Source organism: Stegastes partitus, unplaced genomic scaffold (genome assembly GCF_000690725.1).
Source record: "Stegastes partitus isolate 25-593 unplaced genomic scaffold, Stegastes_partitus-1.0.2 Scaffold94, whole genome shotgun sequence".
Classification (NCBI taxonomy): domain Eukaryota; kingdom Metazoa; phylum Chordata; class Actinopteri; family Pomacentridae; genus Stegastes; species Stegastes partitus.
Genome location: NW_007577825.1, coordinates 840017 through 862507, shown reverse-complemented (window position 1 = coordinate 862507; position 22491 = coordinate 840017). Strand labels below are relative to the sequence as shown.

Sequence of the window (22491 nt, the reverse complement as noted above, 5' to 3'; positions counted from 1 at the left end):
GAATTCTTTGCTACTGTCAGCTAAGCATCTCTGTTAATTTGGTGTTATTTTTAAACCATAAAATTATATGTTTTGTTCTACAGGCCCCTCAATTGTAAAATAATTCTCAATAAACTTTTTTTAAAATAAAAACGTTCTGTTATTTAACATCAATGCTGCAGTTAAAGTCAAAGCAACATCAAAGTTTTTATTGTAGTTAATCGTATGCATAGGTAGCAAGTTTGTGTTGGTAAAAGTGACTTGTGAGGTTCTATTACTTTGAGGAACTTCTTCCCCAGGTTGTATTATACTGTTTTTAAAAAACATATTTCAAAAGAAAATAGACTTTTTTTTTTTCTTTTAACGGGGAGCATATTTTCCCAGTTCAACTCAAGATCATGATTAAGTGCAGTAACAGAATACAGCACTCCTATTCTGTACTAATTAAAGTATAATCCTGCACAGTGTGAATGTCTGTCTATTGGGTATGTTTTCCATCATGCCATTTCTGCACATGTCTATATGTATATTCATTATGCTGCAGATGTGAAGGTCATATTATATCTTTATTTTAAGGCTTATTGTACATTTCTATGTCCTTTCTTGCTTCTTGTCATGTCTCATTTGTGTCTGGCTGCTGTAGCATGTGAATCTGAGCAATATTTAAGCTTCAATCTTATTTTTATGGTGCCAATTTACAACATATGTCATCACATTGCAGCTCACATAGGAAGGGGAGGATCTTGTGAACTTCAAACAGAGAACAGACAACTCAACAATCCAGGGTTTGCCTTTGAATTCCCCATAAGCCAGCAACAGCAGGAAGGAACCAAAAAAAAAAACCTTTAAATGAGGAGGAAAACAAACACCTCAGACAGAACCAGGCTCAGAGAAGGCGGCCATCTGCCTCTACCTGGTGGGGTTATCTTATCTCATGTTATCAATACTAATAATTAGCATTAGAACTAAAAATCCGAACAAAAAACAAATCAGCAGGTAAAACAGAAACTTCAGCGTCTCAGGATAACATCTTGACTCGCTCTTGTGCGCATGTGCGCAGCTGACTTCCTGACCCGGCTGCTGTTCTTGAGGAGCTGCAGGCTTGTCTGCAGGGTGGGAACTATCTTGTGAAAGCGTGAGAAACCTTTGGCTGGCTGCTCCACAGATCCTCCACTCAACGAAGTAATTATTTCTCGGCCGTAACCCATGTGCGACTCCGAGCAGAAACATTTTGTACCGTTGTGTGGGACGCTGAGGGGCGGAACAGTGTTTGTGGGCAGCACGAGGCTAAAGCTACACTCGCTTAGCAGCTGTTGCGCAATCCGAATCACAGTTCTTTTTTTTTTTTTTTTAACAAACAGAAGAAGTTAAATAAAGTCGGACTTACCGGCGGAGCCACCGGCGATGATCTGATGAGACGCCTCCCGGAGCATGCTGCGGGGTTTGCTGCTCGTCATGTTCACCGTTTATGCGTCCTGCCGAAAACAGCGACAAACTTGACAGCAGATCTGTGAGCGGCTGGAAAACGAGGCTGAAGCAGAGCGACAGTGTGTTTGGGTGTTAAATCCCTCCGATCAGACCTGTCCTGGTTCCTGTCGTGGCTCCGGTTCACTGACTCTGGCTCCAGCTGGAGAGAAGCGCAGCGCTGATGTCTCTCCGAGTGCTCGCAGGCTAAGCTAAGCTAAGCTAATGTGGATTCAATTAGCACCGCCAAAAAACTCATTCACCCTCCCTCCTGGTCCCTCTCACTCATCCAGGGTGAATATGTGAAATTAAGGTGAACCCTGAGCCCCCTGCTGCCCCTGATCACTGTCAGTCACATAACGAGCACAAAGGTCACTTTATTGTCATAAATGTCCAGAAATAATAAAGTTTTTAAAGGGACTACACTGATGTTTATTATTATTAGATGAGAAGTAAATGTGTTTATACAATATTTAGTGTTGTATTTATTACTATTATAAATGAAAGGAGTGCATGACTTAAAGCAGAGCGTCACAGAGTCATCAGAATTAAGTTTTTTCTATTTTAAAGACAGAACTGTCTTTTAAAAAAAAAGAAAATCCTGCAAAATCTGAACTGCAAAATAACATCTCATGCATAAATGAATGACTAATGCAATTAGACATTATTTTAGTTGTAAAATAAGACATCTGGTTTTTAATATTTCACCCAAAATCACACCATCCATGCCCAGAATTAGTTTTTTTAAAAGAATTAAACTCAGAGCCTGTGACTTCTGCCCTGTCATATTTTTCTTCAAATTTTCTAATAGATACATGTATTGTTTTTTTATTTTAAAGCAATGCTTTACTTCAAATCATATAGTTTAAGAATCAAACTGAAAAGCCTGTAGGATCTAAACTGTAATATGTCAGTATGTTTTTTGTTTTATAGATAGATTAGCTGTTTATTATTTTAAAGTGATAATTCACCAAAAGTTATACAGTCTTTGCCCCAAATCTGTTTTTAACTAAAAAACTATGACATCTGGACTGTTATATTTCAAATTTCCTCAGTTTGATAGATAGATAGATAGATAGATAGATAGATAGATAGATAGATAGATAGATAGATGAGCATTTACACACATTTGTAAAAATGGGGGGAAAAATACATTGAAAAATGCAAAGAAATGCATTAAGAACTGGTTAAACAATTGTGCATTTTGGTTCTTTCATGTATTTTTTGTGATTGGTCTTCTAGAAATATGACAAAATCTGCTGGGTCAAAAATCTACATAGAATTATCAGTTTTTATGATGCAAACTTTCTTGGTGGCGTGGCCTCCTTATTCTTGTGAGTAGTTACAGTTTACTACAGCTGCTGAGTCCAAGCAATAGTTCTTATTTTTAAAGAGATAGTTAAAGGATCAGACTCAGACGCTGTGGGATCTGAACTGTAATCTGCCAATATTTTTCAGTTTTATTAATAAATAGTAATATTTGTGACAACAAAGTTACAAAGAGCTTTACAGCAAAACAAATTAAATAATAAAAAACTAATTCTAATTACTGAATAAGAGCCTAAGCATACAAGATAACAAGATCAAATAGGTCACATTTGTTGAAGTTTTTTTTATTGAGCATATTGAAGACAATATTGTTCCTGGATTGCCCTTCAGTAAAAAGGATTATGATTGTAGATACAAAAGGAACCTGACAAGTGTAAATATTAGATACCCAAACAACAAATGGATTGTGCTCTGTAATAAGTAACAGTTACAACTAGTACGAACATGCATCATGTCCAGTAGTGATACACGATAGATATTTGATGCCATGTCTGACTGATCATATCAATCCCAAGCATTCTGAGCAACATGACCTAATACTTGTCCTTGAACATGTTCAAAACAGTCCCGACCTGTGGGACCATTTTCGACACAGGTTTGCGTCACACACACACACACACACACACAGGACAGGAGGCCGTTGTCCCTCCTCTAGCTGTACCTTATGTACTGCAGATTTTAGTGTAAAACACAGATAAAGCGTGAACCCGTCACTGAGCAGCATAAGGCAAACATAATGAGCACAAAGGTCATTTATAGTGGACGCTGACTACAACTCAGACTGCATGATGTCCACACACATGATGATTACATGTTTTATACATGTGTGCAAGGCTGAAGCTGGTGGGATCTGAATGCATTTTGTAACTGATCAGGTAAAAAATGATTAAAATCTGTTAGCACCAGTGTTCAGTTTGATCCAAAATGGTTGCAACTGCTTTTTTTGTTTTACTGAGACATGTCAGAACAATTACAAGCATTTCCAGTAACAGAGTTTTTCCTGAGCTCATACCTGTCCTTGAACAAACAGTCAACAAACAGGTCGGCAGGTTTGCACAATAAACATACACATACGAGGCCCCTTATGTAAACCATGCAGGGCCATTGTAGCCGTCCCCCCTCTAACTGCAGCTTGTGTAAAGCAAATGTCATGTTTTAGAGACTTTTGTGACCACATGAGTCGACACACTGTCTGCATTTACTGTAAAGTTATTTTCACACTGACGACATCTTGATTTAACAGCTGAGTTAGATTCCTGCTGCTTTAGTGCCTAAATGTTATAATAGATCACAGAGGTATAAATAATTAATAAAACGTTATTAAATAGCACCTTTCCAATAAAGGACAATAACTTCTAATAACTTGTTTAACTGTAAACTAAATTTTACAATTCATCCTACATCCACCCAACCGGTGGAGGCAGATGGCCGTCCCTCCCTGAGCCTGGTTCTGTCGGAGGTTTTTTTTCCCCTGTGGGGGTTTTCGGTTCCTTCCCACTGTTGCGGACTGCTGAAGCTTATAGGGAATCCAAATGTTTTGGATTGTTGGGTGTTTCTGTCTCTGCCTTTGTGAAGCGCTATGAGATGACTTGTTGTTGTAAATATGCGCTATACAAATAAAATTGAATTGAATTGAATCAATAAATCAAACAATTCAAAGTGCTTTAAAAGCACAATGGAAAGATGCAAGCAGTAATTCTTACCATTATAACTCATACAGGTCTTCCTGATGTGGTCCCAGTTTGTTCACTGACTTTAATGATATTTGAAGCTTTACTTGAAGAAATAAAGTTCTTGTGACCTTTTGACTGACCTTCATGTTTCAGAGTAAAGCTGGACTGTTGTTTCTCTCTATTTAGTTGAGCAGTTGTTGCCATAATATGGGTTAATACAGCTGTTGAACGGGGCTTTTTGCTGCATACCAACTAATCAAGTACTAAAAAAGGCAAGAAGTTCCACCAGTTTAACGTTTAAGGTAAATTTCAAGCTCACTTGTTAATTAAAAACCACTTCAGTTAACAGAAGTTACTGTGAGGTTAAAGCATGTCAGATGCAGAGGGAGCTGTGTAACAGGTAGAGTAGCATTAGTTCTTATTGGAGTATAACCACCAAAACATACAAGTAGTTTAATTACTTCAGAATGAACCTTTCATATGTACAGAGGGAGCGGCCGGGTTTCTACGGTGGCCCAGAGCGAACAAACCAAACACTGGCTCTAGGTAAGACCTTACTTCTTAAAACACATTTTTATCGGAGAGCTTTTCCTGATTTTACTAAGTTTTAAGTTTTTTAGCTTCTAGTTTTTGTGTGTACTTTCTACTTTTATCAATTGTTCTGTATGCTTTTGCATTTTAATTTTAATTTATTTTACTGAAAAGCACTTTGTAACGTTTGTTTTGAAAAGTGCTCTATAAATAAAGTTTATTATTATTATTATTATTATTATTATTATTATTATTATTATTACATTACATTTTTAGTGTCCACAGTAACTTCTCCTACACATTAACAAAAGGAGGTTGAGCTGATGGTTGTTCAGTTAATTTCAGAACCCATCACTGTATTCTTTATGAGAAGGTAGAGTCACGATCACTCACTGGAAAGGAATCAGCCCGGTCTTTGTTTTAAGTCTTTCTAAATGAATCACTTTGTCATCTGTCACTTTTAAAACATATATTCAGACCATAGCAGTTCATATGACTGCATGGCCTCGGAGATCACATTCATGGACACAGAATTAAGGATAAATAGAGTTAATAAAGTTAAAGCTGGGCTGCAAGGTGGATCAGTGGTTAGCACCGTTGCCTCGCGTCCTGGTGAGGACACCGGAATCTTTCTGCTTGGAGTTTGCATGTTCTCCCCGTGCAGCGTGGGTTCTCTCTGGGTTCTCTCCGGGTTCTCTGACTTCCTCCCACACAGTCCAAAAACATGTTGAGGTTAATTGGTGATTCTAAATTGTCTGTAGGTGTGAATGTGAGTGTGCTTGGTTGTCTGTCTCTAAGTGTAGCCCTGTGATAGACTGGTGACCTGTCCAGGGTGTCCCCTGCCTTCACCCTGAGTCAGCTGGGATAGACTCCAGCCCCCATGACCCTGGTGAGGATTAAGTGGTGTATAGATAATGGATGGATGGATATATTTTCAGATTTAATATAAATGAGTGTAAAAGTTTATTTTCCCCAATCAATCAAAGTGCAGTCTGCAATCTCACCACTAGGTGTCACTAAATAGAAAGAAAGTACAAAATATCCTAAAATATAAGATTTGTTTTATAGGATAAAAACCGGCTAACCTGATATGATGTAGTTAAAACTGACTCCACCTCGAGTAAATACAAAAATAAAATGTCGACTACATGTTTTTGCTCATGCAACACTGATCCAATCATGTATTATATATGACGCTTTACAAAATTTCTTTATTTTTTTTAATATAAAACTTACATTTAACTGAGTGCATCGACATTGTGGTATTCAAACTTTGTTTTTCCATTCTTGCTTTTCTGAATTTTCTAATTAAATTGAATAAATGTGATAAATGCTGTCAGTCATGATGAAGGTTGAACAATTATCTTATTATCTTATTTTATATTTAAATCTCTTCTATTTTATTTTTTGCTCTTTATTTTGTTCTTTATTCTATGTTGCACTGAAGGAGCTGCTCTTAATCTCATTGTACATGTGTATAGTGACAATAAAGGCATTCTATTCTATTCTATTCTATTCTAACAATTATAAGACCTCGAGTTGTGTGTGTAAAGAATGCCTTAAATATATAAACAACCAGCCGATCAGTTAAGAGAGAATAAATCTGAGGTTCAGCTCTAATGGAAATCATAAGGTGCAGCCCTGCAATAAAGCAACACAGACATACATATAAAATGTGATATATCTCACAAATGAAAGATGCTTTTGATGTTTTTACTTGATGGGGAAAGAACACAAGGCTTTTTATGTTTTATAATAAAACATAGTTCTATTCTAGGCTCTTTCATAATCCATACAACACACATAATGATACCGTAAAATGCTGCGAGGGCAACAAACTGTTCATCTGCACCACAACACTGGAATCCCTTACTTTAAATCCAGCATGATTTAAGCTCTTATACAGCATGTGGCCTGCACCGTGTTGCGCCGCGGAAAAATTGCAGAAGTTATTTTCTTTTTTGATGAGAAACGAAGGCACGCAGAAATTCAGCAGCGAGCCCTATAACGAGTATTTCATCCTGAATGAGAGCAGCTATGGAACAACAAGAGCTTCAGACAAGCTATAAAAATCTGGGATTTACAGCATATATTTGGCAGGAAAACGCCATTACCACTCTGACCCCCTCGGATAAGAAAAAGCAGAACAGCTTCCACCCCTGCAACCTAAACTCCAGTAAAACAAGTATAGTGGGAAGGCTGTGTACGGCCGGCACAAGAGGGTAGCTGTGTAGTTTATGGACACACTGAATGAGACAAGAAGTGTTTTAGTGACATACTGTGTAAAAACACTGTGTTCTTTTTTTTCTACAAGAGACTAAAATATGAATTTTGTTACGATTGCATGAAGCTTCCTGAATATATTATAAAGCGCCTGCTGGCAATCGTGTTTAGCGACGTACGGCCAATGGAGGGGTTTGTTCCAGCAGAAGAAAGCGGGCCAAGAAAATGACTGATGCGTTCAAGAACAGACTTTAAAAACATACCGTAAAAATGCTGCTACATTTTTTGTAATGACTTGCTCGCCAAATAAAAGGAGGACACGTAACAGAAAAATCCAGATGATTTTGTACGATTAAATAGAAACGCAAGATATTTGTGGTGGAAAAAGTTTCCAGCTTCAAGGAAATGTACAGAAATATCAGAAAATGTACCTAAATGTATTCCAAAAATGCTCCAGAATAAATTAATGTTTTGACGCTGCAACAGCTTGTTACACAGAATATGAATTAATGTGTGATTTTGCATGAAATTTGAAGTATTGTGACGAAACAGACAGGCGACAAATTAAAGGAAAAAGCAACGAAGCGTGTCTAAGTAAGGTGTAACTTCAGTGCATCTTGGCATTGATTCTTTAAATTTCTGGAGCTCTTCTGGAGGAATAAACATCTTTCTTCCAAAAGGCACTCCCTCATTTAATGTTTTGTGGCAGAGAACACTGTCTTCTAACTGTTGAGGTTTTTCCTTTAATTTGTCACGTGTTTGTTACTGATAAAAACATATTTTAGATATCACCCAGCCCTACTTAGACATTATTTTAACTATTTAAGGTCAAATTAAGTTTTTCTAAACTGCAGTTTGAATTACCTTCTTAAACTTAATATTTAAATTAGTCAGGTACATTTGCATAATAAATAATATTAGAGCTTATTAACTGTAAAACTGACGTTTCTCCAGTAAATTCACATGATAAATAATACTGAGTCTTAACCTTCATATTTAAATAAGTCTGACAAATTTGTCATCTTGTTTCTCTGTTTGAAGGCAAATTCTTTTGTAAACGTGCAAAATAAGTAACAGTGACTTGAGCTAATTAAACAAATCAGATCATAGATGTTTGCAAGAATTTAATCTGAAAAGTAATTACTAGTAGAGCTGTTAGATTATTTTAGTGGAGTAAAAAGCACCGTTTCATTCTTAAATGTAGAAATACACTTCAAATAAGCACAGAACCTGTTAAATGTACTTGATTACTTAAATAGACTGCATTAAACAATATATATAAAACCAAGTTTAAAAACAAAGAGGGTCAGCAGAGGCTTGTACCATTTATTTTATTACCACACACGCATACAAGCGACACAGAGACACCGTCGTTTAAACATCTGTAACGCATCCTAGTACAGTAACCAAACATACTCTGCTCTTAAATTACTCAGCTACACAAAGGAAACGCTAAGTTCTCGCACGCAAACGTGACCACTGTGGAAAAAAAAAACAACAACAACAAAAAACACATTTCCTTTTTAAGCGAAAAGCCCCAAAATGTTAAAAGAGAAAATAAATAACTAATATGAACACGAGCAAAGACAGTGGTTTATCCAAAACAGTTCAAGTCTTTAGAATATTTTGGTAGCTCTTCTTAAAAAAAACAAAATCCTCTCCTTTTTGTTAGTCTGTTGATTATGAAAACACTGAGTGGTGGGTTTAGTAACACACTGTATGTCTAGTAATATGTGATTAGAGGATGTTTTATCCACACAGTATGTCGCTCTTCTATGTCCAATTCTCTTATTGTGAAACATCATCTAGACCAAACAATTCAGCCTCTTCTGTTGACCTGCTTTATGCTAAACGAGTGAACTAAATATTAACCGAAAAAACAACAAAACAAAAGAACAGATCCTTAAACGTGTTAATTTTCTACAAAAATCAGCCCCTTATTTTACAAGAATGGAAATAGTTACTCATTTAATCAACAGAAAATGAATCACAGGATATTTTGATGCTCATTTTAAGCAAAAATAACAAAAAATTTACTGATTCCAGCGACTCAAATATGACTACATTTTTTTAAATGAAGTTCAATTTACCATCTTTGGGCCTTTTGGCTGCTTTAATAGATTGTGACGACTTCTGGAAGTCTGACAACCTTTCATAGACATCTGCTAATAGTTTCATTAAGGTTAATCTATAATGAATTGTTAGTTTCAGCACTAAATTAGTTAGTTGGATTATTTTGAATTAAGAGACTAAAATCTATAAACGTGTCCTCTCACATGTCACATCAGCTCCTCTCTAATTAGCCGGTACCTTTTCAATGAATTTAAACTCTGCTTTACTGTTATTTACGTGAAATTATTCTGAGCAGAGGTTTCTGACAAACGATCTCCGTTCAGGTGTCGATGTGACGAACGGAGACCGTTACAACATTTCAAACATAATTTCAACAACAAATCCAAAAGTGACCTTACGCCTAAGAAAAGCAGAGTTAAAACACTTCTGTCAAAATAAATATTCTAAGAAGGCTGATCCTGACGTTTCTAAATCTAAATCTTTGTATTAAAAAAAAAAAAGGAAAAAAAATTTAAAAAAGATGTCAGAGTACCTGTAGTGTGAGAAAAAACCAGGATGTGCAACCCAGTGCACTCCGGGTGAATGTGAAGTGTCTCCCTGTAGCTAAACAGTCTCTGCCGTGCTTCACAGTAGCGTCGGGCCCTTGGTGGTGTAGTTCATGGCGGGGAAGTGGCGGCTGTCCACGTCCCAGTGGCCCAGGGGCTGCTGGGAGGCGGGCGGGAGGCTGGGGTTCCAGTGGTTAATGTAGCTGGCCATGAGCAGAGTCAGCTCCAGTATCTGAGAGGGGAGAGACGAATGGATTTAACACGATGGTCTCGATGTGTTTCATTTGATTCTGGGGGAGCTGCAGAGCCGCAGACGATGTGAAAACCTAACAAACCCAGAAACCGGGAGCGGTGTTACCCAGATTAGCATCACCTCCAGCAGTAACGCGACACTGTGTTAAAGCTCCGTCGAGGTTCTGAGAAGAGAAACGAGCTGCTTTCTTCATCAGTTGTGTAAAAGCAGACGAATGTGGATAAATCAGAGGATCAGGTTCACTTTTATAGAACTTCATCAACTCTCCGTCCCACCTGCACTTTCTGAAGGTGTAGCTGATGCTTTGGTTTAGAAACCTTTTTTTTTTTCTTTTTTTTTAAAGACCCACAAGTACCTCAGCAACACCTCACTGGAGTTGGTTTCTTAACAGGATACTTTTCAAGTTGCAGAATGTGAATTAGCAGGTTTAAATCACAACGCAGCAGAATCCAGCCTGTTTCAATAACTTAAAGGATGATTTCAACTGCTTGAATGCCAAAAATGAAAAATACAATAAGTAATATAATATCTGCAAACAGACATCATATTTTTCTGACATGTATTTTTATTTCACAACAACACATCGTCCCACATTCGAGGCTGAGGACCAAAGGTGACCGGGCCTTTCCCTCTGGACCAGCCTCCCTGAGGAGATCAGATCGGCAGACACTTCATCCTCCTTTAAAACTCTTTTAAAAACACATTTATACAGATGTGCTTTTACAGGAGTTGTCTTATGAGTGGACTTTTACTCTGTTTGATGGCAGTATTAAGGGCAGTACATTTTATCTTCTGACTGTTTTATTCCTTTATTGTCTTTTAATTGTCTTCTTTTACTGGGTTTTATTTTTCTTATATATTTTTATATTGTTTTATTGTCTTTCATGCTTTATGTGTTTCACCTTCACCATTTTTTATTTATTTATTTATGTATTTTTTGCTTTAATGTTGTTTAATGTTGTTTTCTTTACACTTCTCTTTGAATCTGTACAGCACTTTGTAACCCTTTATTATTATTATTATTATTATTATTATTATTATTATTATTATTATTATTATTATTATTATTATTATTATAAATGAATTAGCCACATCGTTAATGCCCACACCATGAGTCATGGCAGTAAATTCAATAGCTAAGTGATAACAACACTGATAACATGCGTTTGCTTATTGTTGAATTTATTTATTTTTTTAAATGTAGCTGAACATCTGTTAAAGTTTTCTGCATCTGTGCTACTAGTAGCAAAATCAAAATATTTCAACCATTTATCAGTCACCTTTTAGCTTCATTTACTGTTTATCCTATTTGACCTGTTTGTTCATTATTGTTAGATCTCTATCTGAGCTGCATGCTCATTATGTTCTGTTCATTCTGGGAATTAGGTGGCAGCCAGACAGATAAACATGTAAGAAACCATGACAACAACACATAAAATACAATTTTAGAGATTAAAAAAAAACAATTAAATACATACAATAAACATGTTTAAAAGCACTCAGAGCTTAGATGCTTAGATGGTGGAAAAATGATTCAAAGAATTAATTTTTGACAATTTAATAATCTGATTACACTGGGAAAAATGAGTATTTGTAGCAATTACTCCTGATTTTTTAGCAGGTTTATAGCCTGAAATCAGAGCAGTGAATTCTGGGTAAACCGTCTGAAAGCACAGCATGAGCTCGATGCAGAACATTTTTCTGTCAAACAGATCAGAAAGGTTTTGTTTCCCGTCACCTTCTCACTGTTTCTGTCGATGCAGTTGACTACATTAAATGATCTATACGATGGTTCTATACATCCTACGTTCAGTCAAAGACGTCTTTGTCAGTATGAAATATAAAAACAGAGTTATCAACAGTTGTTCCTAAACATGTGTAATTATTCACACATTCCACTTTACGCTCCACTTATTTTTACTATTTTAATATCGACACACTCTCGGTTACAACATGCTGTTTGGACACAGCTGACATAAAATGTTGATATATTTTTTTAACCAAACCACAGATTAATAAAATATTCTCACATTAGTTAAGTCGATCCACCATCTTTTGATGTGTCAAAAAGGAAACTGCAGAAGTTCCCTCTTTGGTCCAAGTTGCTTCAGATCTAACAAAATGCTTTGTTAAAATTCAGGTGTTCACAGGATTGGTACCTTTGGTTTAGCCATCGCAAAGACCAGCTTCTCCACGCTCTTCTTCCCGACTCCGGGCTCCCTCTGCTGGCTCGTGACCACCATGAAGTCGTCACGACAGCCACCGAAGGTAATCACAGACTGGTAGGAGTACGTGACCAGCGTGTGCTGAGAAATGAAAGCAGTGCCAGTGTGAAACGTGCAGCGAAACGGATATGAACAGGGAGCACGCATGGATTTTTATTGCCGATCCCAACATAGAGCGTGGAATTCAGTCGGTCGAGTTTTGGTTTCAGCTTTTTTGAGGGTTAAATTGAGTGTGAAGAAGTGTGACATAATTTCCAGAAACTTAGTCTGACTTTCGCTTTGTTTTTCTCTCTTACTTTTCAGAGAGCCCATGAGCAGCGCTGCATGCCAGACCGAGAATGAAACGGATCAACATGGGGCTGCTGAAAATTACAGAGCTCACTTTAACATAGTTTACATGTTGGAAGTGCAGTCTGTCAGGGTCAAGTATGTCAAATCAGAGGCTGGCCATTTTATTTTCCTTTGGATTTCTGGTGTTTGAAACACCACAGAATAAAAACCATTCCAGACCAGTGGGTCAGGAAAACTCTGCAGCTGCCACCAAACCAGCTGAACGCTGCAGTTGTTAAAAGAAATCCCAGTGTTTGAACTTGAAATGTCAAAATAACACACGTTTTTTTCGATTCTGAAACGCTGAATAAATGAGACTTTATTCTGTTTTTTTGTGTAATGTAGGTGTTTCCTCTGCACAGATTGAAACTCACCATTGTATAATCCAGCACACACAGTCCGTCCTCGTTGACTGCCAGCCACACCTGGCTCTGCTCAACGGGAGAGGGAGGGACCGGCTGTGGACGGCAAAGAAATAAGCACAGAAAGCTTATTTTATGCATGTAGTCATCTCAGGAAACATTATAGGTTCCTCTGTGGCTCTTTAAACTGAACAAATTAACCCTATGAGCCCCAGGTAGCTGTCAGGTTCATTTCTTTACTTTTAAGCTAATTTTAGGAGCGAGCCACACAGTCGTCCTCAGATGTATTCATAAAGGCAAAATTCACAACAGTCACTCAAATAACTAGAAAGTGAAAAAGTAATAATAAATAAAAATTTGCTAAATTACAATTTAGTGAAATAAGACACTGCTTTTGAATTGTGGTTGAAAGGACTCATTTAAAAAAAAAAAAAAAACTGTCCCAGACAAATTAAAGCACTTTGCTGATGAGCAGTGGGCCAAAAACCAAACACCTGTCAACAGGTGCAGAAGTCTGACTGAGAGTTACAGAAAACACTTGATTGGCTCAAAGAGTTGTTCAACAAAATATTAGTTTACGGGTCCCATCATGCTTGCTTGCTTGTGTGTTTTTTTTTAAATAACATTTGTGTTGAGCCACAATTCAAAAACAATGTCAGAATTTTCATTACATTTTTATTTTTTACTACTTTTTTTCAGTGACAGCTGTTCTTTTTCTTCTTTAATGGGAGGGTAGGAATAGATTTGAGGACGACTGTACATGCTGTCTATGCAGATTTTCCACCATTTGATGTGAAGATACTCGCACTTTTTTTAATAACTGCCTTTATATTGTTATAATTGGCTATCATGTGTTCTGAATCTGTATTTCTCCAATGAACCCACGATCCAGTTTTGCACTTTTCTACTGAGCACAATGTACGTCCTTGAAGATAACATGACCGGTTAGAACTGGTTCACACACTAGGAGACAGCTGAAACTCCTCTATTCTATCAGTAGGACTGTTACTTTAGCAACAACATCCACACATGCTGCTTCCCACATTTCAAGAACGTGGATAGAAGAGGTATGCCTGTCCACGTCATTGGTAACTGGCTATTATACTCGGAGTCCAACCTCTGTACGGGGCAGGCCCAGCCCAAGAAGATAAATGTGAATCATTTCCGGATATCGGGGCTCCTTCTGATAGAGATCTCGCGAAAGCTCTCTGAGACCAGCACTGCCTCACTTTACCTGTGACCTACATAAATTCTACATCTGTGAACTGAAGATTTCTCCGGTTTGTTCTTGGGCTTCCAACTAAAGAATTGGGCTAACTATATCCAAGAAACAATAGTTCACAATTCCTTTCACTACAGAAAACAACCACCTCCAACCTGGCAACCTGCACGCTCAAAATAGCAAGTAAGATGAAGGTTTAGATAAGGCAGGCTGCTTGGTTCTTTCAGTGAATGGTGGTAAAGATCTAAAAACACTATGTTGAGAGCAATTGCTGTCTAACATAGATGTTCTTGCCCCATCGGTTTGCTCAGTGGTTAAAGAAGAAGTCTCATTTTCCAAGCACGTTCCACCAAAACAAGCTCCCTACCAACATCACTTTACAGGAGCTGCATCCTAAGCTTAGCCCCAGCCAAGAAAATGGTGATCGGTGTAAGAAAATACAAACAAGCCAGATCGTTTCCCCACCAAACAAGCCAAAACATTCTCCAGCACCGCACAGATAAGTCAGTCAGAGAACAAGATTAAACAGAAGACGATAATATAAAACGACTAAGACCCTTTTTCTTACCTTTGCACTGAAGAGCTTGGCTCCAAACAGGGGCCATTTCCGAGCCACAGTCAGATAGATTCTCACGCACTCGGATGCACTGCACCCACGCAGCATCGACCACTTAGTGGCCAGACGCTCAGTAAGATCTCTGAAAGGAGGAATAAAAACAAAAAGCAGTGGTGGGTTAAAACACCGTTTGTAGATGCATTAGCTGAAATAAATTCACAATAGAAACGGTCAACAGCGTCTGTGTCTGATCTGGTCCTGTGTAGTGACAAAGTGTGGCATAAAGTCAATTCATTGTTTCTTGTTTGTACAGCAAAGTTAAATTAACAGATGTTGTGCTTTCTAGTAGAAAAATGACAGCCATTATGAATTAAACTAACAAGCCTAAGTATTAAGGTTAAAACCCAGACTCAGTGGTTTTTATGGTGTAAATTTAGCAGACTAATTGGCTTATTATGGATTAGAAAGTTAAAAAAAAAATGCAACTTTACCTGACTAGTTTAAATATTAGGGCTAAGACCCTACAGGACTATTAATTATGAAGATGAATCTGATTAATTTTGATCTAAAGTCCCCCTGAAAACATATACATGAAAGCCCAACAAATCTATGGATTCCCTGGATCTTTAACAGCCAAACTTTATTTCCGTATATTCTGTTAATTTATTTTTTATCCGTTTCCTTTCTTTTCTCATTTATATTCGCAACAATGGAGAGAACCAGGCTCAGGGAGAGCAGCTGCATGCCTCCACCGGTTTGGGTGATAGTTAAAGGAAGAAACAAAAGGGTAGCAGAGAAACAAATGAGAAAAAAAACACTAGAACAATCGATCGGACAGTGTTTGTCCATTTTTGTCTGTTTCCTTTTGCTTTTCTTGCAAGACAATATTGCAAAACACGGCAAACAAATCTGTGCGTGGACTTGAAGTTCTCAGGTTCTACATGAGGAGAATGTGGAGTGAAGTATTTATTTTAACAACAGCGGTGTTGAGTTTTTTTTTACCTGAGCTGCTCTGAGCTACAGTCCTGTTTGTAGCGTTTTGGGTAGAAGCGCTCTAATGCTTGCAGGAGAATCAGCTGAGATTTGGGCTGAGGAGAGCCGGTGGGAGAGGAGGCACCTGGTCGCTCCAAGTCACCATGTTCAACCTGCAGGGAAACAAACAATAAAACAGAAGATTAGACAGAAAAAGATGGTTTTAAAGCACGGTTAATCTTTCCACATATCATGCTTTCGACACAACATCTACAGACCTGTGCCATGAGTGCAGCCACCTCCAGAGCCAGCTCTTTGTTCACAGGGAAGTGGCCTTGCTGAACTTCATCGTTCACCTGATACGCCAGCAGGAGGCGCTCTCGCTCCGTCTCTCCTTTCACCTGGGATCTGAAGCACAGCCTGCACGGGAACACAAGAAGAAACGGTTGCTGTGAAATCTGTTTTCCTGGAAGTCTACATGTTGCACTTAATTTCCTAAATGTTTCAAAGGTTTTTCTTTATGTTCATGAGGTAAAAGATGCTGCTAAGGCCACATATGAACTCAGAAATCATACCTGCTCTTGTACGTCAGTCGGACAATCCGTGTGCCCTCATTTTTCCCAGGATGCAGCTCCTTTAGCGCCTGCTCCCATTTGGAAATCACGTCACAGATCTGGTAAAGGGGAATAAAAGTTACGAACCACATGTCTGGAATAAACTCCCAGAAAACTGCAAGTTCTAAAAAAAATAAAATAAAATCGAGGACGAAACTTTTCTTTTTGCAAAAGTTGAGGCTTCTATATCTTAAACTCCAATGTGACTTCCACTGTACCTCTTTTAATCATGTTGAAAGACCTTGTTATATTGCTTTATGTTCCTTTTCCACTTTGTCTTGATGCTTTTCATGATTTATGTAGAACACAGTGAATTGACTTGTTGGTTAAGTTTTTTTCCTGGTTCTGGTTTCGGCCAGCAGGGGGCAGTAGCTCCATTTACAGACACTGATCTGTTCAAAAACTGCCACATGGAGTTATAGCCTTCTCTTGTGTGGGGTAAACATGATGGAACGATTTCAGTGACCATAATTAAAACCAAACTTTAAACATGATTAAATGGAATTAAATTACAGAGGAAAGCTATGATATGCTTCATCAAGCCTTCATCTGAAAATCAAAAGTCCCAAAACGTCTGAACGGCCTCAATTTATCAAAACAGTCTCAAACTACTCACAGCTGATCGTCTAAATGATTAGGTAATATGAGATTAATGATTCAACTGATACACCAGAGAAAGCCAGCAGCCTCAGCGGGTTTCTTCCATCCTCACATGCTCAGCGACCCACGGTCCTACCTTGGCAGTGGGCTGCAGGCAGTGCTCCAGGTCTTTGCCAGACGGATCGTCAGTGAAGAGGGTGAACCCCGTCAGCTGTGGCTTCCTCATGCCAATCCTCTGGTTCAGCGTGTTGAGGAACTCTTCCACTGTGGTGGAGCCGTCGAAACCCACCACCTGCAGGAGAAAACATAGGATGCGTCTCACTGATAAGAAGCAAAACCAGGAGAAACTCAGTCACGATCACGCTGTGGTAGAGCTGCATTATGAAAATGTGTCTCCTTTTAGAAGTCAAAAAACAGCAGCAGCAGCAGTTTAGAATGAAATGAATGAATGAAAAATACTTTATTTATCCCAGAAGGGAAATTCAATCTTGTAAAAGCTCACTTTTTTTTATATTTATTTATTTATTTTTTAAATCAATATAACATATATTTTATACAACAACAACAACAGTCATTCAGTCAGTCGGATTTGTTTTTAAAGGTGATGGCTGTTGGCAGGAAGGAACTCCTGTATCTCTCCGTTCGACAGCGAAGCTGACGCAGCCTCCCACTAAACACACTCTGTTGGTTCTTCTCTGTGTTGTGGAGAGGGTGGGAAGAATCCTCCATCATCTTCATCATCTTGTGCAGCATTCTTTTTTGAACAATCAGCTCCAGTGGTTCCAGAGTTATCCCCAGCACAGAACCAGCTTTCTTGATCAGCTTGTTTAGCTTCTTTAAGTCTCTGGTTCTGATGCTACTGCCCCAGCAGATGGCTGCAAAGCTGATTGCACTTTCCACAACAGACTTATAGAAGATCTGCAACATCTTGGTGCAGACACTGAATGATCTCAGCTTCCTTAAGAAGTAGAGTCTGCTCTGACCTTTCTTGTAGATGTAGAAGAGGAAGTTCATGCTGAAAATGACCCTGAATTATAAACTGAAGCTGCTTTCATTCTCATCATCGAGTGCAGGTTGGAATGTGTGGAACTGGCCTGAAATAAATGCCACTTAAAAGGTCATTCTGGTGTATTTTAACCTTGCGTAGTTCCCATTAATGGAGGTAATGGGAATGAGGCCCATTAATGAAGTGTCATGCTAATTATCCCTCTCCAATGCAGAGATTCAACAACAATGAGGGGTAGCAAAAAACAAAGACAGCAGACTTTTACACTATTTCTAACCATTTATTTTCCAAATGAATGCAGAAATTTGCCACCTGACTGGACGTTTTCTGATTTTCTAATGCTAAAGGCTAATCACATGCATACTTATTTGCACATGCTGGTTTGTTTACATGTGTGAGCCTGAGTTTCGCTGTGAGAATGGAGGCCAAAAGACATTGAGAAATGGTTCCCCCGCTCGCCGCTCTGCTGCCGACTGAGGAGGAAAACTTTTCCTAAAGAGCGGGACAGACTTGGAAAATCTCCACGTGTCCATGGATGAGAGGAATCCCAGCTGTGGAGCTACAACTAATGAATCCGCAGGCTGGAGATGGTGTTTCACGTTTCCAAAATCAGCTGGAAGGAGAGACTGGCGGGATCGCTCACTCAGCTCTGCATACGGTAAGTTAAAGCTGCTACAGTTAGAAAAAGGTCCATTCCAGGCAGCTAATTTCTGCGTTTAATCTTAGTCAGACTTGAAAACAAACATTTCAATTGACTCACGTAAAAACAAACACAAACATGCCAGGTTGAAATACACCAGAATGCTCCTTTACGGGAACTCAAAGCAAAATCTGTGCCTTTAAGACAATAATAAGACGAAATCATCAGGTAGACGCAGCTTTTGTTTGCATTCCATGTCCATGTGCTGTGCTTTTCTAACTCCGTTACCTGGTAAGTGTTGTTCATGAAGTGAACTGGGATGCTGAAAGGCAGTGAATGGTGATAAGGGTTCCTCAGCAGGATGGAAACTATCTCCATACGTGAAGGTTTGGCCTCCCGCTCTCCGTTCTGCAGAGTTCGCTCCAGAGATCTCTGACAGTAAACAGCATACTTCCCCACCTCGCTCCTGTGTCGGGAGAAAAACAGATGAAAATGTAACCAAGGACTAGAGAACGTCCTCACAAATGAGTTTTTCTGCTGCATTTTGAGGATTCAGGGGTCACCGAAAGAGTCGAGTCAGTTCACCTTGGGTCAGCGTTGTGTTGCAGGTACTGTCTCAGGTACCAGAGGAAATGTTGTTGAGGAAGGAACAGAGCCACACACAGAGACAACAGCTGCCAACACTACAAGAAGAGATAGAAAAAAAAAAGGGGGAGAAAACCTTCCATTTTAGTAATTTATCCCCCACAATCTGCTGGCGGTTCGAAAGGCATTTCATCTTTTTTAAAAATATCACCAAAACCACGCCGTTTATCAGAACCAGTAAAAACAGAAAGGATCACCAGACTATCGAGTTTCCAACGCTCGTCAAACCACTCATCTTTGATATAAGGCTCTGTTGGAAAACTTAAAAGAAGCTTAAAACCATGACATGTCGTTAAAATCCACTTTATTTATGTCTCTTTTTTTTTTAAATCGCCAAAAATAAAATGTTTGCATGAACCAAATTCTATTAAAATAAATCTTTGGTGCGACCTTGAAGCCTTGAGTGACTCAGCTGGAACAAACAGTCACATGACATAATTCAGGTACTATTCAGCTGAACTGCAGGCCGTGTTTCAACAGAGCAGACAGGAGACAAATATGGAAAGAAATCAAAAATGTAAGCAGTGAAATTCCTTTTGTGTTCATTAAATGACCAGAAATTTCTTGGAGTTCACAGGGTTAACCAACAGGAACAATGAAAATCTCTTTATAGTTATTAGGGATGCACGATATCGCACATCGGTATCGGCCGATATTAGTGTTTTCTCCGATATGTCGGTATTGGTCTGATGAACAAATTTAGCCAATGTGAAAAACCGATGATTGTAACATTAGCGTCTTCGTCTCTACATTTGATATTGCTGTTATTTCACAGATGTTTTTACTTAAATGGTCCTGGACTTAAATATGTTAAAATATGTTTAAATATGTTTTACTTTTGCTACATAACAAAGAAGACTATGTGGTCTAATTTGGGCTTCTTCTGAATAGTTTTTACGTTTTCACAGTGCTTATTTAAACAAATTTTTCTGTGTGAATAAAAATTGAATATCGACATCAGTAATATCGGTTATCGGCGATATCAGAAATCTTGATATCGGATATCGGTATCGGCCAGAAATTTGAATATCGTGCATCACTAATAGTTATGCATTTTTTCTATTGTGCGTTTTGTTTCTGCTTAGAAGTGCAAATAAAACTAAAATAATGTAAGTTTTTGCGTCCCCAGCTCTTTGAACCTTTCTGTCGGATCTTTACTGCTGACCTGTGTGAGAGAGTAGTTGTGTGGCGTCCGCCGGTTGGTCTGTTTGATGAGCTGACAGTACATCTCATTCTGCAGCTCCGGGTGGGTCAGGCACACTTGCAAAGCATTCTGGGCCAGCGAGGTGTGGTAATCGACAGACGGCGACTCTACCAGCACGTTGATGAAGAGCTGACAGGACTGCAGGGAAGCAAAGACGATGGAGACGTTTAACTACCAGCAGGTGGAGGCAAACACACACACCAGGAACCCACATATACTCCGAAAGCAGCACATATTCAATACAATTTAAAACTTGTAAAGAAATACAGCGGCGGGTGATTAAAGTATTCAGTGTACATGAAAATATCCACAAGGCATCAGGTCAGTAAGAGCTCCTTTGTGAGGAAAGAAATGTGAACTTCATTATTTTGCTCTCATTCACCGGTGAAGACAAAGAGCCCATTTAACAGTTTATCAGCCTTGTCAGATTCATTAATACTTCAAAGACGCGGAGCAGAGCATAGACTTGAAAGGCACGTCACCTCCATTCACTCTGTTTCATTGTGCGTGTTCGGGACAGTTTTTAAGGCTGGCTGGTCAAAGAAAGCGCCGATCCATTCAGCCTTCAATCCTGCAGCCCTACTGTAGCTGGTGGGGCCTGTGAAGCATGAACCGGGCGGGGAGGGGGGCTTCTGGGTGGGCACGCCGAGGGCTACAGGGTTGAAAAGAGAGGAAAAGGATCTGCCATCTTCCTGTATCTACTCTGATCCCATTTCTTCTCCGCCTATTCTGCAGCTTCCATATCCATCGCTGCCACTTTCTGAAGCCCCTGACCTTCCATGTCTGCTCCTCAAAGAGGGGCTGCATTCACACTGGCTGCAAACCGCAGGAACGGTTAGCCTCAATCAGAGCAGATAATCAAGGCCATTATCTCTCTTCTACACGTTTGATGAGCCGGGCCCCTCGGCCTCGAGCCTTTGATCTGGTTTAGAGGCAGGAGGGGAGGAAAGAAAAAGAGGGAGCGCATCCAGGAGCAAGAGGAGGAGGAGGGTAAAGAGGGGACAAACCGGAGCTGGAGGACAGACGATGCCTTGAACAGACCCTCACGGTGAGACAAGGAGAGAGAAACAGATAAAAGGAAAAGGAGAATCAAAAGCAAGTGGGCTGGAACAAAAGAGGCGGACGGTGAGAGGTGGAGAGGCCGACCTTGAAAAGCTTGAGAGCCTCCGTCTGCAGAGCTTCGGAGGGCAGAGTGGTGAGAGGCGAGCGCAGACCCTCCTTACAGAAGCTCAAGGCCTCGCTCTTCCACAACACAGACTCTGGGAAAAGAAAAAGAGAAGGAAACACACACACACAGTATATATTAACCCACGCAAACACACACACACAGACAAGCAGAGATTGGGTTTCAAAGCTGTAATGACCTAACAGCTGACAAAAATTCGCACACTGTGCTCGAGTCGTAAACAGTGTCTGCAGAGCGGATTAAGGCTGTCAGACGACGAGGATCAAAATAACACGCAAGTGCTACTGAGGAAATTTATATTCCCTTTATAGAGAAACGCTGCACGTGTTGCCCTTCAGTCCATGCTTTCACTGTGTTTGTCCAAGTGTTACACAGGTTTTTTTCAGTGTTAGCTAGTTTTCAGATCAGGTGTTTTTCATTTTTTTTGTACTTCTGCCTGTAGAAATAAGTGTGGATTATATCCTGGAAATGAAAATAGCACACTGCAATTATGCCTGGTGTTAAAAGTAGAACCCCATGTATATTGCATTGACTTAAATTTTAACAAAATTATAAGTAACTAACTTGACAGCACAACCTTAAAAGTCCTATTAATTTATCAAGTCTGTAAATATAAAATTGGGACTGTTTTGTTGGGGGGGGGTTTCTTGAAATTTTGCAGTTTTCTTTTTTTTCCGTTTGCAAATCCTCCAAAAGTCTAATAAAACTCTGTTATGAAAACACAGCTACAGAAGGAATGTGACTTTGTTCGCTGCTAAAAATGCAGTTTCTCCACTATATCTCTACATAACAGATGTTTTTTTGTTTGTTGATATTATGTATTGACCTGTCCAGGGTGTCCCCTGCCTTCGCCCTAAGT

The 22491-nt window shown here is 39.0% G+C and overlaps 1 protein-coding gene and 1 long non-coding RNA gene across 2 annotated transcripts in view; one reads left to right on the top strand and one right to left on the bottom strand.

Moving 5' to 3' along the window:
* Positions 1-982: 982 nt before the first annotated feature.
* Positions 983-1863, top strand: LOC103354057 (uncharacterized). Its single transcript, XR_520029.1, has 2 exons — positions 983-1161; positions 1341-1863. It is a non-coding gene; the product is annotated as an uncharacterized LOC103354057 (long non-coding RNA).
* Positions 1864-8511: 6648 nt separating this feature from the next.
* Positions 8512-22491, bottom strand: part of plekhh1 (pleckstrin homology domain containing, family H (with MyTH4 domain) member 1) — a 53560-nt gene continuing 39580 nt past the window's right edge. The window contains exons 18-29 of the mRNA XM_008277304.1: positions 21593-21705; positions 20408-20584; positions 19183-19280; positions 18886-19063; positions 17088-17243; positions 16313-16410; positions 16016-16157; positions 15768-15910; positions 14778-14907; positions 13000-13083; positions 12230-12376; positions 8512-10049 (exon numbers count right to left, since the gene is read on the bottom strand). Of these exons, the coding sequence (XP_008275526.1) occupies positions 9897-10049; positions 12230-12376; positions 13000-13083; positions 14778-14907; positions 15768-15910; positions 16016-16157; positions 16313-16410; positions 17088-17243; positions 18886-19063; positions 19183-19280; positions 20408-20584; positions 21593-21705 (1619 nt within the window). The 3' untranslated portion in view covers positions 8512-9896. The remainder of the gene's footprint in view (positions 10050-12229; positions 12377-12999; positions 13084-14777; positions 14908-15767; positions 15911-16015; positions 16158-16312; positions 16411-17087; positions 17244-18885; positions 19064-19182; positions 19281-20407; positions 20585-21592; positions 21706-22491) is intronic.